At 39.6% G+C, this 17,529-nt stretch overlaps 2 protein-coding genes across 7 annotated transcripts; one reads left to right on the top strand and one right to left on the bottom strand.

Annotated features, from left to right (window-relative positions):
* Positions 1-846: 846 nt before the first annotated feature.
* On the bottom strand, positions 847-13,718 carry LOC133488214 (transmembrane protein 87A-like). Its single transcript, XM_061795840.1, has 21 exons — positions 13,683-13,718; positions 13,098-13,301; positions 11,903-11,960; positions 11,156-11,253; positions 10,960-11,076; positions 8,682-8,729; positions 8,561-8,602; positions 8,353-8,479; positions 8,203-8,264; positions 7,303-7,486; positions 6,089-6,188; positions 5,735-5,828; positions 4,982-5,053; positions 4,775-4,883; positions 4,272-4,330; positions 4,072-4,175; positions 3,907-3,986; positions 3,016-3,080; positions 2,894-2,946; positions 1,902-1,932; positions 847-1,821 (listed from the first exon to the last, which is right to left on the bottom strand). The coding sequence occupies exons 1-21, from the start codon at positions 13,716-13,718 to the stop codon at positions 1,780-1,782; spliced, it is 1,785 nt and encodes a 594-aa protein (XP_061651824.1). The 3' UTR covers positions 847-1,779.
* Positions 8,406-17,511, top strand: ganc (glucosidase, alpha; neutral C). 6 transcript variants are annotated; one of them, XM_061795347.1, is made up of 7 exons: positions 8,406-8,539; positions 13,908-13,970; positions 14,868-14,970; positions 15,111-15,238; positions 15,603-15,865; positions 15,974-16,086; positions 16,157-17,511. In XM_061795347.1, the coding sequence occupies exons 5-7, from the start codon at positions 15,746-15,748 to the stop codon at positions 16,374-16,376; spliced, it is 453 nt and encodes a 150-aa protein (XP_061651331.1). In that variant the 5' UTR covers positions 8,406-8,539; positions 13,908-13,970; positions 14,868-14,970; positions 15,111-15,238; positions 15,603-15,745; the 3' UTR covers positions 16,377-17,511. The 6 variants fall into 6 exon arrangements, 3 of the variants coding, with proteins under 3 accessions (XP_061651331.1, XP_061651332.1, XP_061651330.1); XR_009791521.1 differs by lacking the exon at positions 8,406-8,539 and adding an exon at positions 13,546-13,745 and having other exon boundaries at positions 15,603-15,716; positions 15,818-16,086; positions 16,157-16,192; XR_009791522.1 differs by lacking the exons at positions 8,406-8,539; positions 16,157-17,511 and adding an exon at positions 13,546-13,745 and having other exon boundaries at positions 15,603-15,716; positions 15,818-15,865.
* Positions 17,512-17,529: the final 18 nt, after the last annotated feature.

Raw genomic sequence — 17,529 nt, 5'->3', positions numbered from 1 at the left:
TTTCACGAAATGCAGGCCAGTGCCATGTTAGTAGAAAATTAGTGTTTTGGCGCCATCATGTGGCAACTATTGGCAATTAAATATTTTCGCTATCCGAACAGCAGGGGATTAGTGTTTCAATTTAACAACTCCACCCTTCCTTAGTGTTGGGCCAATTACAAGCTCTGATATAATTGTGGCGTATCACAGAAATGTGACCTCTATTAATGCGTAGAGCATTTCTAGCTCTCACACACTAACATATTTGCATCTTAGACGCAATAGCATATACCTAAAAAGTATTTTTAATAGTATTGCAAGCCAATGCAGCATTCTGCAGCGCTGGAACATTAACATTGCGCCTATATGAAAACAAAACAACTACACTTAAATAATGATTCAATTAAAATATATTGCACATAAAAGTTAAATACAATTAAACTTAAATGTATTGTTCTGTATTTAAAATGTTTAAGCCACTGTTAACATTGTGTAATTTCAACATGATATTCTGTGATGTTTTTTCACATACCACTCAACGAGTAAGTGTTAAAGATTTCTCAAAATCCTAAACCAAAGTACACAATTAACATTACTCAGCACAACTGAGGTTTACTGTAAAAGTCAATTTTGTCCTGAATTTGAAGATAATTTAGTACCAACCACTAATATAGACACACATAATTTACATATTTTTGTAAAACAAACAAAAAAAAGAAGTTACGGAAAGCCATTTAATAAAAAAAATACCATCTTTATTTATTTTTGGTTTTTGTTTCCCCATTTGATAGCACTACTACAACATTTTAGTCAACTGTCCATAGATGAGAGCTATGTGCTGAATACAAAAACAGACAAAACACCAAATTTAAGTCTTTCAATAAAAACTTTATTTGCTGGACATTTACTGCTTGACGTTACACATTGCAGACTCACATCCATAAAATTAGATTTCAGACAAAAATAAATGATTTGAACATAACAAACAAGCATAAATTAAGTAATCGGTGATACCCACGCATACGTACGTCAGTAGATTGCAGAGCGATGTAATTGAGTCGGGCGCAGAACAGAAAACCCCTTTGATATACTTTATAATAATGTTGACTTGGGAAATTTTAAAAAGTAACATTATGTGCCGTACATCTGGACTTAAGTGCTAAAAAGAACCTTTAGAAAGACAGAACAACTCATGTTTTCCTTTCTTTTTGTTTGGGGGGGGAGGGCTAGAGGGTGGGGCTCACCATGTTACGGAAAGCCATTTGAACCTTCATTCAATATCCTTGATATCTATGTTATTTGATTTCTGACTTACTAGTCAGAAATCAAATCAAAATCAAAATGGTGAACTGTTTTACTTGTAAGGACAACGAGCATAGTAGCGCGTGGACCTTAAGCTGAGTATCAAGGATATCGGCTAGATGCTCAAATAGGTTTCCATACCACGTTACATTCTCTCTAGGGAACATCAGTAGTTAGATCCCCCTCTGATTTCAGTGATATCCTTCAAGTATGGAAATACAGTAGCTGATTGGGTGGGGGTACTTGTGTGTAATATAGTGCATTTTAACATTGCTTCCTTCAGTTACCCCATATGAAGTATCTATAAAATGGCAAGAAACACTGGCTCATTTGTTCTCGATATATAATCTAACCTTGCGTATTTCAACACCACCTGATTTTTATTTGTATCTTTTTTGGGGTGGAATGTAGGTGACGACTTTAGAGCAAAGTGTGTGCACGGATACATTCCAGATGGCTTTCCAACCACTTTGGATATTTACCCATGTCCTCCGGTAGTCACTCCATTTTGGATCGCTCAATTTGAGTTTTCAGGATTTCCTGCAAGAACAACTCAGGGTGAGTGATGTTAACGTAGGGAAATAATAGGATTATAGTGGGAAAATTGGGGTGTGCATTACCTCTTCCTCATCCAGCATAGCAGGGAGAGCTCTGCCGAAAAAAGAAGCGGCGATGAATCAAACGGCCGATGCAGAGTAGGAGCCATTACCGTGAGGTTGCAACGACTAGCCCAGAGCGAGTAGGGGAAAAAGCGAGTGCCGCTAAAGCACATGGATTGTATTTTCCCACGATGGAGGCAGCATTTCGTCACCGAGCTCGCTGAATTACGCTTTGTCAATTAGCATAGCGGATCCGTGCATGTGGCGCATGGAAAGGTCAAGTTGCCAGAGATGCAAATGTATGTACAGTGGTGCCTTGAGACAAGAGTGACCTGCCTTTCCCGAGATACAAGCTGTCATCCGGCCGATTTTTTATTTTATTTTTTTTTTATTTGGCTTGCGAGCGCAAACTGGAGATACGAGTGCCATATGGTGACAGTGAACTCGGTTCCACTCTCACTTCACAATGAGCACCAGTTTGGCAAATGTTGAACAATTGTTAAAAAAAAAGAGGCTTTAGGCCAACGGTGTCAAACTCATTTTTGTCACGGGCCACATTGCAGTTAGGGTTTTCCTCAGAGGGCCGTTTGAAATTAATCTTTAATTGCCTCATCACATAGCGGGGGCGTGAATGATGAACTGCGAAAGAGGGGGTACTGTATTCACTGTATCCAAGTATCCCCGAGTCAAAAACATAAAATGGCTGATATGACAGTCATAAATGGCGTTTTGACATATGTACATGCCACTATCCGAGCACTTACGGTGCATTTTTCTTTTCAAAATCCAATCATCGTTATATTTGAGGGTAACATTGAATAAGATAAGTATTAAATTATATTTGGGATTATAGCTTGGGGTGTATACCTGTATAGAGGGTTAAAACTATTAGTATAAGGAACTAAACATTTTTTGAGGGGGCATCTATTGTTCACAGATTTTTACTATTCGCGTCGGGGTTTGATCAAAGTCATTTTTCCCCAATAAGGGCTTTCACTATCCTGATAACTTACAGATCAGCGACTGTTGTTGGAATGTTCTCCTCAACCCATTTCATGTCTTCATCCTAGTGTTGAAAACACCAAAAATAACCTGTTAAAAATGGTAAAAACTTTATGAAACATGAGCTATGTACCTCTTGACTCAAGAACTTCTGCGAGCCGCTGGCATCCGGCTTGGATCCTCTCATCTTCATCCCCGCTTTGAACCATCAGGGGGAAAAAAAAAAAACAGTGCGATGTAAAGCATGTTTTATTTAAGATCATCTGGTGGCCAGGTTTCGGCGTTCTCGGTAGCGTCGAGATACACAATGTGACAAACTTGGCGTGGGACAGAATGGCTGATTGTTCTCAGACGGGCCGTTTAAGACACAAAATCTTTTCAATTTGCAACGCCAGACTCCTGGAGGACATCGTCGGCGCTGTTTCAAAGCAAAACGATAACAGAGAGGACTACGGATTAACTTGAGGAGTCCTAGCTACAGTTAATCCCCAAATGATTCATAACCTGGCAAAAACTTTGGTGTCTTGCGTCTAGCTAGAAATGACACATGAAAGAAGAAAACGAGCAAGCTGATGAGAAGTTCCACGTTCAAAATAATTCTCAATACAGGAACGTCCATTTTGTCTTTTTCACAAAATTACCTGATGTACTTACTTGTGATGAAAATGTGTTTTATTTTGTCCCAAATATTTAAACAAAAATTATTGAACATTCCATAAGTTTCACTCCAATATAAAAAGTGAAACTTGTATATAGAATCACTACACACAGAGTGAAATATATATATTTTTAATTATTTAGATGATTTTGTTTACGACTAACAACAATCTAAAATTCACGATCTCAATAAAGGTAGGTAGGTATTGGACTTCTAAAAAGCATTTTAATGTGTGTTTAGGAATCTATAGAAAATAAGTTTCACTTTTTAAATAGAACTAATAAAATAAATATTTTTTTCTACCATAATTTAATTCATTGAGATGCTCTGTATGTTGCTGCACATGCTAAATAGCATTAGCTTTACCAAAGGCTTCGTTCAACATGGGCTCTTTGGCATCCTCCGCGTCTTCATCCTCGTCATCGATCAGAGACAAGTGGGAGAACCTGCGAGGAAGGAAGCAGGGAAAAAAGAAACACGATTGTGAGAGTATGTCCAACTATAAGGAACAGAAATGTCTCCGACTCTGACCTTTGGTTGTTGGCGGAGGGCCTCAGCAGCACCATGATGACCAGCAGGATAGTGGAGAAGAGCAGCCGCCAGAAGGCGTCGTCCACCCATAAGTCCCTCCAGCTCTGGAAGGCGACAGATTATTAGCGACGCTGAAACATAACTTTAAAAAAAAAAAAAAAAAAAAAAAAAAAAAAAACTTAAGAGGAACCAATATAGACCTTCTGGCAGTCCACTAGCTTGAAGACCTTGGTGGTCCAGATGATGAAAATAATGGAGGCTGGATACATTTGGACATGAGACACAAAACAGTTGAACAATTTTTTTTATCTTTACATACCTCTCATTTTCCATGCACAAATAGTATATTCCATTATGTTCAATTTTGACCCGAGCCAAGAATATCCTTATAATATTTATCAATATCAAATTATGAACTACATATCTTTTCAGAATATATTAATAGCAATCTGACAATGAATGGATGATTAATCCTTGATCAATGTTTTGGGAAAAAAAGGTAAAGTGCATTTTTTATATACTACACCAGTAGTAGTAGTTTTAAGTATTTTGTATGTATGATCATTCTTACGCTGATTAAAGTCAGATACACATATAAAAGACATTCGGTCTGTTTTGTTCCAAATTTGCCACTTCCCGATCAAATGTCAAAAGCGGATAAATTTGACCCAAACTGAAAATATGGGCTAAAGGTGTGGCCCACCGAGCATGGAGAAGATGAGCGTGTTGGTGAAATGTTGGTACAAGGACAGCTTGACAACGTTCCGCCGCAGCTTCAGCATACGAGTGGTTTGCGACAGGCTAATGAAGATGTGGATGCACCAAAGTTAAGGAGAACATCCAAAAAACAAAACAAAAAAAAAAGAAGGAAACAGCATAAATATGTTGAGCGGGTCGTTTGGAAGGATATCCACCACATGACACAGGAGTCAATGAGGGAGAGACTGAGGTTGGCCCCCAGGGCCACCGTACCATAGAAACCCTGGAGAGAGAAGAAAACATTGTATCAGTAAGATAAAAATATTCATGAAAGGAGACATATAATGTCATTTTTCCACATATTAAAGCAGTTACCAGGTGTCTGTGACATACTTTGTACAAAATACACCCAGGATTGTACACCCAGAATTAGGCAGTTTCAAGACTGTTGTCTGGTCTAATGCAAATGAGCCACTGCTTAACCCCCCCCCCCATACACACAAACACAACAATGGAATATGTGTCACTGATTGGCATCTAATGCAAATCTGAGTGGCCAACAACGTCGCAGCTCTGCTCAATTTTTGACATATTTAAAAGCTAGCCCAGCCATCGCTTGCCAGAGAAGAAATGGTGGCTCTTTGCCCAGCCTAGCTGCCGAGGCCACTACCGAGCCAAAACGGCCACTTCAAAACAAAATGGCAGACTTTGTCCTTTGTGACATGGCTTGCTGTGACTTTTTTGTAAGTCTACTCATGATAGACACACTTACCAGACCACATGCTCTGAGTGAAACTGGCTTCGGGGGCTGAATTTTTAAGAAGGTGGAACAAATGTAAATTTTCGACAAGGAAACGATTTGAAAATGCTGAAATAAACTGGAAAAAGTCCAGATTTTTGTAGTTTATGGACTACAAGTATTCATACAAGTTAGTATGTATGCCAATGGAGTTTGGACACTTACACCCGTCACCCTGAGCACACCCTCCACCGAGGAGAAGAGCAGGTAGAGCAGCCCGACGGCAGCCAGCCGGTGCACCGTGGTACCCAACCTGGGTCTGAACGAGATACAAATATGCAAATTACGAGACACGCTTTTATGCGTCGTGATGGCACACATACTATTGTTTGTACAGTTACTGTACTTGGAACGGAGCCTACAAGATTAACCTTGGGTTATAAGTCTCATACTGCTTCACCAAGTCTAAAGACATTATCTAATCTAAAGCTAAACATTATCTAATTTTGAGCCACGTCGTGACGACAAACAAAAGTGTTTAAAGTGATCAGACCGTTCAAACATAACCCCGACTCTTACTTGACGATACCGTAACCCAGGCTGACGATGAGGACCAGGATGCGGGCCAGAGATCGTTTCAGCGCAGAAAGCAGCTCAGCGAAAATTACGGCACCCTCAACTGGAACAGGAACACAAAACAAATAAAAAATTAACCCAGCAGGCAGCAATGAACAGGCTCTCGCACCAACTATTTCAAGGTAAATCCTCAAAAGGATCATCAATCCTTTGATGCCATGTTCCACCCACAGGAGATGGCGTTGGCAAAAAATGTTTGGCAGTTTAGCATCACGCATCTGTCTAGGACACCTACTTCTGATTGGGCCTCATTGGACAAATTCCCTTGGATGAGGAGGCCTTAAATTTGTCCCAAAATGGCTGTTTTACACCAAAATGGCACACTTCCTGTTCATTTACTACAAATTAGTAGCAAATTCATGGTGGAGGGAGGGACTTTCCAACCGTTCCAAATCCCAGTCAGTATTAGCATAAAACCTTCAGGCAAGAGGAAAAAAAATAAAATAAATAAAAATAAAAAATAGTCAGGAAAATTCTACTGGAACAGCCTAACTTTATTTGGGGTTAATCAGAGGCACTTAGAACGGTGGCAGGTATGTGCTGACTCCCATTTAACATGAGTTTGAATGTGATTGATGAATTCTGAACACAGCCACATCCCAAGAGGGTGTACACACTTCTGCAACCACATTACATCAGTTGTTTATGTTTACTGGCCCTCTTTAAAAGTTTTTGAATTTTGTTGTGAGAGTTATAGGTCCCATTAATTGTGGAATTTTTGGGGGGAAATTATTCATTTTGGTCCAATTTTTCTATATCACAAAACCTTGGCATTTGAACAGAGGTGTGTCGACTTTTATTTGCACTCTATCTATGCCAGTGATGTATAATGACAGGCAGAATAATTAAATACTCTTCCACTTGATGTCAGATGGTACATAATTATTCGATGTATCAACATTTTCTAATGTAAAATACGTGCCTTGCCTCAATAAAGGTTGGGAAACACTGTGCTAGAATACATACATTTTCACCAAGATGCACACATTTGCAAAATTTGTTGCGTTTTCAGGTATTTTGAGGCACGCCCAAAGAAGAGCATTCATTATTCAGAAGAATAAAAAACACTATCTATCCATCCATTTTCTGAACCGCTTATTTTCACTACGGTCGAGGGGAATAAGAAACTCTAGATATTAACAAAAACAAAAACAAACCGTAGTCTCCTCGGTAGCGGATGTTCTGGTACTCGGAGTAGAAGACGGCCTTCTCCAGCATGCCCAGGAGGATGACGCCGCCGATCCAAAACTGGACCCTGAGCAGGTCCCGCCAGTAGCAGGCGCACCAGAAGAGCCAGAGGGCGCCGAAGAGCACATAGACGATGCACATGACCATGAAGAACTGCCAAAGAAATCACAGATGTTGTACAAGGTGGGCTAAAGGTCGGTACAGAATACACTTTTGGAAAGTGTAAATTGAATTCAGAGAGTTGTTTCTAAATACATCATACATGTTTGGAGATAACTGATGAAAATGTGCAGACTGCCAACTATGTAGTGCTCAATTGTGGAGCACAAGCATTAAACAGTTTTTCACCATTTCAGTCTTCCTGATTTTTGGGGGCGTGGCTAAAACAGTGCCGAGTGACGCATTTCGGCTCAGGCATGAGTCTCTCCCTCCCCCACTATATAAGAACTTGAGCACCTTGTTTCGAATCAGTGGGTAACCGGTGCAATTGCAAGTTACAAGGCACAAGCATGCTAGCTCGCGGGCTAGTTGGTAGCTAGCACTTCTCGTCCACGACGACTCGGTGGGATAGATTGTATTCATATTGCAGGCTTTAAGTGTATATATTTTCGTAGCTCAAGCATGTGGGGAAGTGTAAGCATAAGAAAGATGCTTAGACAAAGTAGCATCCATCTTTCAGGTCATGTCTAAAAAGTGTCAAAATTTGGCATTTCTGCCCTCCACCTCACACCCTTTGAGCCCCTTGTGTCAGTGCCGCGTCAACTAAAAAAAAAAAAGAATGTACAAAATAGCAGAACTCACAAATTCCAAAAACAAATATTGTCATTTCGAATTGATGTTATAAACGGGTCAATTTGACCCATACATACCATCATCTGGGGCCAATCAGCCGGGGAGGAGTAGTCATGTGGTCCCTTCATCTCCACTTTCACTGTGCAAAAAACAAAACGAAAATCAGAAAATTTCCTTTTTTTTTGTGTGTGTTACTTTTCAAGGTCAGGCTACGCAATCCTTCTTACTGGTGAAGGCAAAGTTGAGCTGCTCGGTCGCAGAGTCCTCGTCATCCACGCCGCGGAAGAGCGGCTGCACCTTAACGATGAACAAGTACGGGCTGTCCTCCCATGCCTTGGCAACGGCGCCTAAATCCTGCCACCACCACGATGATGGAAGACGCTTTTGACGAATGAACTGACGCACAACAATGTGGTATGGAGAAATGCTTCTTACCGGTTTGTCGGGCCAAATAAGACTTTGATTGGAAGCGTCACTCTAAATTGCAAAAATTAAAAGTTAAGTGAAAAACACAGACTTATTATGGTAAATGAAATGATGAGTGTATAGGACTTACTGTTGGGCTGGCCAGTGGTTGATACGGATTGAAGTCTGTATAGTACACCTGGTTGGGAGGAACACACGACATTTTTATTGGTTTGGTACAGGTTTTATTACTTCTACCAAGGACAGTATGCTTACATTGTTTTTTTCTGCAGTTATTTTATCTTGTCAAATGCTGCTTGTTTTCTTTGAAGCCAAAAAGCAAGATACATTATTATGGTTCCTTTTTTAATTAATTACATGTATTTTTTAAACCACGGTCATAACTCATATCATTTTTACCCAATGAAATTAACAGAATGCCGTTAACCTGTTCCAGCAGCCCCCCGCCCCCAAAAAATAAACTAAATTGCAATATCTTCTTAATAAGGAAAATGGCACTCTATAATATTTTACTTTATAAAAACATAAGAGTAATAACATAATTGAAAAGAATTAAACACTTTGCGCAGTTAATTCATTGAGGCGCTTACAGTTGTGTGTGACTTGGTATAATACAGCAATGCAGACAAACAAATAAGAGCACTAGAAGTCATTCAGTAAACTGCTGTAACATTAGTCATTTATCGCAGACAATAAATACCGTAATTTCTCGTGTATAATGCGCATTTCCCCCCCAAAATTTTTTTTCAAAAGTCAATAGTGCGCATTATACATCGGTAAAGGGGCGAATGGGGAAAAAAAAACGCTCACATTTTTATAAATGTATGCCGCCATCTAGTGGTTATGAAAAAGCTGTACACTTTCATTCCAAAATGTCACTGCCAACTAGTGGTTATAAAAAAGGTGTAGCCTACACTTCCATTCCAATATGACAGGGGTATGTATGACTGCATATATGTACAGTTGTGCTCATACGTTTATATACCATGGCAGAATTTGTGAATAATTTTTTTCTTTTTTTTTTAAAATATGATTACTGACTGAACAACAACCATCATTAATATCTTTATGGTTATGTTTTGTTTAATGATCATGCTTTTCTGAAATGCTCGACCGTTTAATTTGAATCCCATTAAAATAAAATTAAATGTGCTTCGCCTTGTCCTTCATGTTTTCTTTAAAGAATTGTACCCATCTTACATATTCTTCCTGGGTAATCAAACATCTGAGCACAACTGTGTGTTTTCTAATTTACTAAATAAAAGTAAGGCTGTGAATTTTAAAATTAGAGCAAGTAAATTAAATAAAGTATTATGTGTTCAAATAAATTGCTTCACTTCAGAATAATTCTTTGAAAAAAACCTAACAAAATACAGATAATACTTAATGTTTTGATCATATGGGTAGAAGCAAAATCATGCATTGTAAAAATGCATTATACATAGGTAGAAGGGTTTTCCAGAATTTTGAGGTCAACTTTGGGGGTGCGTATTATACATGGGTGTGCATTATGCACGAGAAATTACGGTACATGGCTGAGTATTATTATATTGTCTTCCTACATGTGTTGCTCCACCGTTTGTGTTGTTTCTGTTGCTTAAACCACTGCCAAATTGATTGCTATTCGTTAGCCAGTCAATAGCATTTCCCATCGAGTGTTAGCATTAAGCTAGCGCTCTTTAGGGCTTTTGTCAAGTGGTTGTTTAAAATACACATTATGTCATTCTCTTTGTTTTATTTTTTAACTTTTGTTTAACATTAAATTTCAACTGGGAGTGGCATAAAACAGCTTAAAGCAAGAGTGTCCAATTTTTTTCTTCCAAGGGCGGCATACAGAAAATTCAAAGGAGGCAAGGGCCACTTTGACATCTTTTCATTTATTTAACACACTAAAACAATCCATCAGTGTTGGTAAAAGCTATGCGAAACAGTAACAAATGTACTTTTATTCATAATATATACTTAAAAATAAAAATAGCTAGCGAGTAAAGCAAAATGTCAATGATTATTCGGGATTTTCAGTATTGCACTAGAATAGATCCAACAAATTAACACTCCCACATTCAGATCCTTGCCATCACGACTTACCAAATAAAGTGTGATTGGTTGAAAACAAGGAAGTGAGAGATGAGAACGAACTTCTTCTCTTCTCCTCCCTTGCCCCCAGTGTAGAAAGTAAGTACTGTAGTACAAGGCAGGCAGACGACACGGGCAGTGTCAAATATTTATTTTAGTCTATGCCGCAGGCCACTAACAAACGGAATACGGGCCGCAAATGGGCCCCAGGCCGTAGTTGTAGTCGATCAAGCGACAACTCTTACACAACAAACTTATAAGTTGGGGCACTCGTAAGTCAAGGTGGCACTGTAATAAATTGAAATGCAGCTTGGCATATTCATTGCACCGACCTTTGGCAAAAAGAGAGCCAAGCAGTTCTCAAAGTAGACGTAGCCCTGACTGTAGAAGCCGCTCCAGCCCTCCTTGAGCATGTGCTCCATGGCGAACATGTTGATGGCCTTGTTGTCCTGCGGGGGGGGGGGGGGACGTACTGTGAGACGGGTGGCCCGGGTCCCCGACAGGTGGAGGAGATGACAGGGTACTTACGGGCGTGTTGAAGATCTCGTTGTAGCACACAGAGGAGCGCAGGTACCAACTGATGTTGAAGGCCACGTTTTGATCGCACGCGCCGATGACGCCCTGGACTGTTGGTGAGAGAGCAAAAAAATAAAAAATAAAACTAACACAATAGTGATACTATGGCTGGGCGATTAATCGTTCTTATCAATTAATTCAAGTTTATTTGTCAGGATGTTTTTGGTGGAAGGCAATTGCAGCGTTACTCACGCTGAACATTCCCAAAAACATGGTGTAAGTTAAAAAAGCAGTGGATTCTCCACATTGGAAACTTGCGCTACAGCTACTGAATATTTTTAGAATCGCGCATTCTTCAGATTATCCCATCAATTAATTAACTGGATATGAACTGATTTTGCATTATTAAACAGTCTGCATGTGAGGTGCTAGAATTATTTTTGCCCACTTGGGTCACGATACAAAGTTCTATTTTACAATATGTTCTAACTGGCCATGGTATTAAATTAGCTAACATCGATATGTACGTACTTTTGGCATTCTGTGTCTGTTATAGACTCTTTCCTTAATAACTTATTTCTACACCGAGTGGTTCTTGCGACTGCAGTAACAATTGTCCGAGAGTAAAAATCTTCCTAAAAGGTTTAGAGGCATAATCGAATTATTTGATTAACCGTTGCAGCCATAGTTGTTGGAAAGCTGCTTTCAACACAACAGGGCAGGAGAGTGTTAAAACTTCACACCCTCGTCACTACTCACACTTCATGAAAACAGTGGTGTTGGCGTACAGAGTCTTCCGGAAAACAGCATGCTGCGTCTGAAAAAACAAAGAAGTCTTTTCAATTTAAAAAAAAAATACAAAATTATAAAAAAAATCATGACATTTTGCCCCAGTGTCTTAGTTATACTCTTTGACACTGTTCTGTCCAAATACAAAAATGATAACACTTACACTTTACACCCACTTGTCACACTTGGGTATTGGACAAATTTGGCATACTAGTATGGCAACTGCATGTTACTAGTGAGGCAAAACTGTGCATTAGTTGACAACTACATGCTACTTGTAGTACAACTAGTGACATTAGAATATTCTACTAGTTAACATCCAGCACACAGATATCAATTAGTGAACAGTTTTGTCTCACTCGTAACATGTAGTAGTCCTACTCCTGTGCCAGATTTGTGCAGAAATGTCATAAAATACTAGGGATAGATCAGCCATGCCAATATTAGACATTTTGACACATATCGGCATCTGATTTATTATTATTTCATTTTTTTTTTAACCCAACTTCAGGGAACTATTTATCGAGTTAAAAATTTCAGTTAACTTCATAAGCGATGCTGCTGACCCTGGGAACTCTGTGCACTATGTGTGTGTGTGTGTGTGTGTGTGTGTGTGAACTCAAGACAAAGATATTTGAAATTTTGGAAAATTTTATTTACTGCACAAAACTTTGGAGAGCTATTTATTTGTTAAACCTGACTACTACTTGTTTAGTAGCACTATCTTTAGCAGTACTAGTAGCCCGTGATTGTCAACTAATGCAGTTTTTCCTCACTATCAACATGTAGTTCTATTAGTATACAAAAGTTAGTACTTAGTGTGCAGAAATGTTATAATACAGTTGTGGGGAAAAAACGCTATTACTACTACTACACAGTTGTTCTACTAGTGCGCTGAATTGTCTTACGAGTGAGGACAAAGAACGAACCAGTACGTACGCACGCACGCACGCACGCACGCACGCACGCACGCACGCACGCACACACACACACACACGCGCACACAAGCACACACACACGAGTAATTGCTTAAACTGCTTTCCATATGTCAGTTTGTTTGACAGCTAGCCGGCCAGGTAGCTAACGAGCTAGCTAACCAGCGAGCAGCGCTTTTTAGCCAACAAACACTCCGAAAAAGCAGGCGTACAAAAACCGTGAGACTGACCGAGTTGACGTCAACGTCCCACACGGACACTTCCACCGTTCTGCCGGGGGATAAAGCCCCCGCGAGGACCAAGAAAAACACTAACGACGGCACAGCGTTCATCGGCATCTTGGTGGCTTGCTGGAGCGCAACGATTCCCACACAGTTTCCAGGCAGGACACGCCCTGCTCCAATATTACTGGCTCCCGGACACGTCTTGCTGCACTATGATTGGCTTCTGTATCCAGGTAGCGCGCCAAAGGAGCCAATCATTTTGCATCAAGGCGTGTCCTGCCTGGAAAATATGTAGAAATCCGTATAACGCCTCTCCCGTCACGGATCCGGCTGGGCGACTTGTAACTTACTAGTGTACTGTAAGCGGCATTAAAAAATAATAAAAATCAATTTAAAAAACACGTCTCGCTTTTGTTTTGAAATAACACACCGGAACTGTGAGCTCCGTTGCACTTTCGGAAAGACGAGTCATGGCAGTTTTAGCGTGACGACGCTGTCGAAACTCCCAGTATAAAAAGACACAAAGTGAAGTTATTTGCTTTATCTTAGCAGAAGGTGTTTATCTAAATGTCTGAGTAGAAGCTGTGTCACTTTCTTCTCCTTCCGGTCTTTTTCTGTGCTCGACATGGTGGACTTGAAACAGCCCATTTCCGGGTATTATTTGGAACTTTTACTATTAATAACATATCAAATTTAACACCAGCGTCTTTCGATGACCTGTTCTGCATTCTATTCTATTTAGCACTGCAAGTTGATATATTTATATCTTCTAAATACATTGTTGCATTATGGTGTTTGGTTGTTGTTGTTCCGCAGTGGTGTGCCTGACGATGATGGCAAGGACAAGTTTATGAAAAGTCATCAAGTTGCCTTTTACAGGTGTGTCAATTCATCATCATCATCATGATTCCGAACTTTATTATTATTATTTTATTTTTGTATTAATTCGTGTTGGGCTACATTAACTTCATATATTCTTGTAGTGTTTTGAATTTTTCTAAATATATATTTCCATATTTTATTATATGTACAGTATACTATTTTATTTAAATAAAAAAAAATATTTTGTGTTTAAACATAGTTGTCATAATATTGTTTAAATTATATGTTTTTGGTGTTTAACAAATTGTAAAAATAATATATAGGTATTTTATCTTTTTTAACTGTAATTTTCAAATAACTATCTTGTGTTTAACTAACATTAACTATAAATGTGTATGTATATATGTGTGTGACATTTCTACAAATATTTTAAAATATTTATTTTAAAAATATTTATTTTAAAAATATTTATTTTAAAAATATTTCCTCTCTGTTTAACTAACACAATATTAGTTTTTTACTTTTTTTATTTTCACATTTTATCATTGAAAAGTTTGGATGTAATTAATTACCAAACTACAATCAGTTGTGTGAAACCAGACAAGCAAAAAGAAAAAAAGAAAACGTATTTCATTTCCTCAATACAATTTTGTGATGTGATTAATTAACAAATTACAATAAATTGGGTGAAACGAGACAAGCAAATAATTAAAACCTTTTATTCAATTTCCTCATTAAAATTTTGGGATGTGATTAATTAACAATACAATCAATTGTGTGAACCCAGACAAGCAAATAATAATTTAAAAAATCAAAAATAATCATAATAATACAAAATATTCATTACAATATTAAATAAACCCAGTGTTCATTTGTTTTTACTTTGTATCTAATATGTAAAAAATCATGTACATTTTTTTTTTAAAAAGTATGTATTTTCAATTTTATTTCAAGGCGGCAGACACAGGGTCCCAAATTGCAGTATCAAGCCCTTTTGGATACGCTTGTCCTCACCGAAAAGGGAGCCCGCCTCGAGTTGCTGGAACCAGACATACAGGTACGGATGCTGATTACACTTGTATTACAGCTATGATTTTGGATTACATTAAAGATGTGTCGCAGCTGTATTCACTATTCACCTCCATAGTTTGGACCAAAAAGACGTTTTTTAAAGTGTGTTTGTTTTCGTTCTTGCAGAGCAAGCTGCTTGTGTGTGCGTCGCCCTGCAGAAACGACACGGTTAGGATCGTTATTGACGAACTGAAGCCCATCAAAGCGCGATACAGGGTCCCGGACGTGCTCACCCAGGAGCCGCGGTGTGAAAAGTGAGGATGTGCCAACCGACCAACTAAGCAATTCACCAACAGACCAGCCCACGATTATTCTGGATGTGGCAATACCCTGTTTTTAAAACAGTGAATACAGTTTTTTTCCCCACAATTGAGCAACCAAAAAACAAACCAACCAACTAGCTCGATAGTTAGCTAACTGTTAGTGCCTTGTAACAAGTCGAGATGCTAAGCTAACATAGCATACGGATCGAAGGTGGAAACTTTTACCTCTCTGTTTACTATAACGATCTGCTATAGATCACAACAAGCTAAGTGAACAGCTAGTATTATAGGAAGTGGTATCTTAAGGGGTTGAAGGGCTAACAACAAATGTGTCCGTTTTGTGCACTGTCATCAGATTCCGGTGTTCCAGCGAGGCGGTACGACGGTGTGCCGCACCGTAGCGGTCGGGACTTGTACCGCCGACCTAAAGAAGATCCCCCTTGCAATCACGGTGGCTCTGGACGCTCAGGTGAGAGGGGCGAGGTGGACAGTCGCCATATGGCGGGACCACCAAGGAGATCCCATCCGGATGACTCGCAGGCATTTGTACAACTTTGCCTTTTAACGCAGAACCCATTAAAGCGGCATCCCCGTGGGACGTATAAAGTAGCAGGAGAAGTGGGTGTCATGTGTTTGACCTCATGCCCCTTGTCCCAGTACAGTACCTCGTTCTGTTTGAAAGGAAAAGGCAGCTAAATTCAGGCTCTTCTGTCCAATCTCGCGCAGGGTGCCGCCAAAGGTGAGGTGTACCTGGATGACGGCCACACCTTCTTGTATCGCGACAAGCGGGAGTTTTGCCTGCGCTCCTTCCGCATGCTGGCGGCACACCTGCGGTGCCGGTGAGTTCTCCCACCTCATCGTTCATGTCATGTCTTCATAACGTTTTGACACCACAACTCTGTCACCCAGAAGCGCCGCCGGCGAAGTGGGAAACTACCAGTGCGGCGCAGCGGTGCGCTCGGTGGACATCTTGGGGTTGCGGGCGGAGCCGTCGGCGGTGCGGGTTCACGCGGCGGGGGGTGCCGAGGGTGTCTCGGTGGAGTTCGAGTATGACCCGGAGCAACGCAAGCTGAGCATCGGCAACCTGGAGCTCGCCGTGGACGACGACTGGGACATCCAGATATGTTGACTTCCTGTCACAGCATTCACTTGACTTTTAAGATTTACTTGATGAAACTATTGTATAATCTGATTGAGTTGAGTTATACACTGCCCAAAAAACAGATCACACACTTAAGGTGAAACTTTCCATTTTCCTTTATTACATGGATATCGTACATGGTATTGATGATCATGTACGGTAATTGCTGTATCGTGATATTATTGTGACGATATCGTACGCTAGTTACTTACTACAGCTAATACGTCACACATCCAATATCGGTTTTGGCCGACGGCAAAGTTACGTACTGTCGATCTGGTAAATGGTATTGATTATCGGTTTACGTTGCTGTATCGCGATGGTATCGTTACTTACTTTCTGCAATGTTTTCAGTAGTGATGGGCCAATACAGTATCGATACACCAACATCAAAATAGGTATATTTAATAGGTTTTCCCATCTTCGTACGTAGCTCGCTTACAAGGTTTGGTTCCAAAATATTGCACGGTTGCCGTATCACGATATTATCTCTATGGTATCATATTGCTGGTGACTCCCTGCAACTAATATGTCATATTATAATATGGCATATTATATTTGTTTTGCTTTTTTACTGTAAGTAAATATTTCATTAACATTTTCCATATCATAATGCTATCGTATTGCGAGGTACAGGTACTACTACTACATGATTTTCTACAGAGACACTAATGGCAGGCTGATAAGGTATAGATAGATACACCGACATCCAAGTCAATATAGATTTAATAAGATGAACCATCTTCATTACGTAGATATCGTACATGGTTTTGTATTGATTATCCTGTAATTGCGGTACCGTGATAACGCGATGAGATATTGTATCGCTAGCTACTTAATGGGTTTTTCTACACTGATAGTAGCGGTGGGATGATATGGTATCGATACCGCAACATCCAATATTGATACTGTCCGACGTCCAATGAAATATAGATTTAGGTTAGCGTGATATTATCAGCTACGATACTGTATCCATTGATTGGCCAATTATGGCTCTTGCCTATTTGATCAATTAAATCCAAGTGGTGATTGTTTCGTGGACAGTGTATTACGCCTTTGGAAATATATTTGGTGTTAAATGTGTGCGGCTGTAAATGGGATTATTAAAGCTGTCTCGCATGTCTCTTTGTGTCTTGGCGAT

The sequence above is a fragment of the Phyllopteryx taeniolatus genome, chromosome 13, assembly GCF_024500385.1.
Source record: "Phyllopteryx taeniolatus isolate TA_2022b chromosome 13, UOR_Ptae_1.2, whole genome shotgun sequence".
NCBI classification, from domain to species: domain Eukaryota; kingdom Metazoa; phylum Chordata; class Actinopteri; order Syngnathiformes; family Syngnathidae; genus Phyllopteryx; species Phyllopteryx taeniolatus.
The sequence above is the reverse complement of the archived record's forward strand: the minus strand, read 5'-3'. Positions and strand labels throughout refer to the sequence as shown.

Excerpts from the sequence above, each read along its gene's own strand:
- LOC133488214 (XM_061795840.1), bottom strand. The coding sequence starts at position 13,718 with ATGTCGAGCACAGAAAAAGACCGGAAGGAGAAGAAA. Across the intron at positions 8,265-8,352 it reads GCTCAACTTTGCCTTCACCA|TGAAAGTGGAGATGAAGGGA; the intron begins GTAAGAAGGATT and ends TTTTTTGCACAG. Across the intron at positions 3,081-3,906 it reads CATGTTGAACGAAGCCTTTG|CGGGGATGAAGATGAGAGGA; the intron begins GTAAAGCTAATG and ends GATGGTTCAAAG.
- ganc (XM_061795347.1), top strand. The coding sequence starts at position 15,746 with ATGGCGGGACCACCAAGGAGATCCCATCCGGATGACTCGCAGGCATTT. Across the intron at positions 15,866-15,973 it reads CGTATAAAGTAGCAGGAGAA|GGTGCCGCCAAAGGTGAGGT; the intron begins GTGGGTGTCATG and ends AATCTCGCGCAG. Across the intron at positions 16,087-16,156 it reads GCGGCACACCTGCGGTGCCG|AAGCGCCGCCGGCGAAGTGG; the intron begins GTGAGTTCTCCC and ends TCTGTCACCCAG.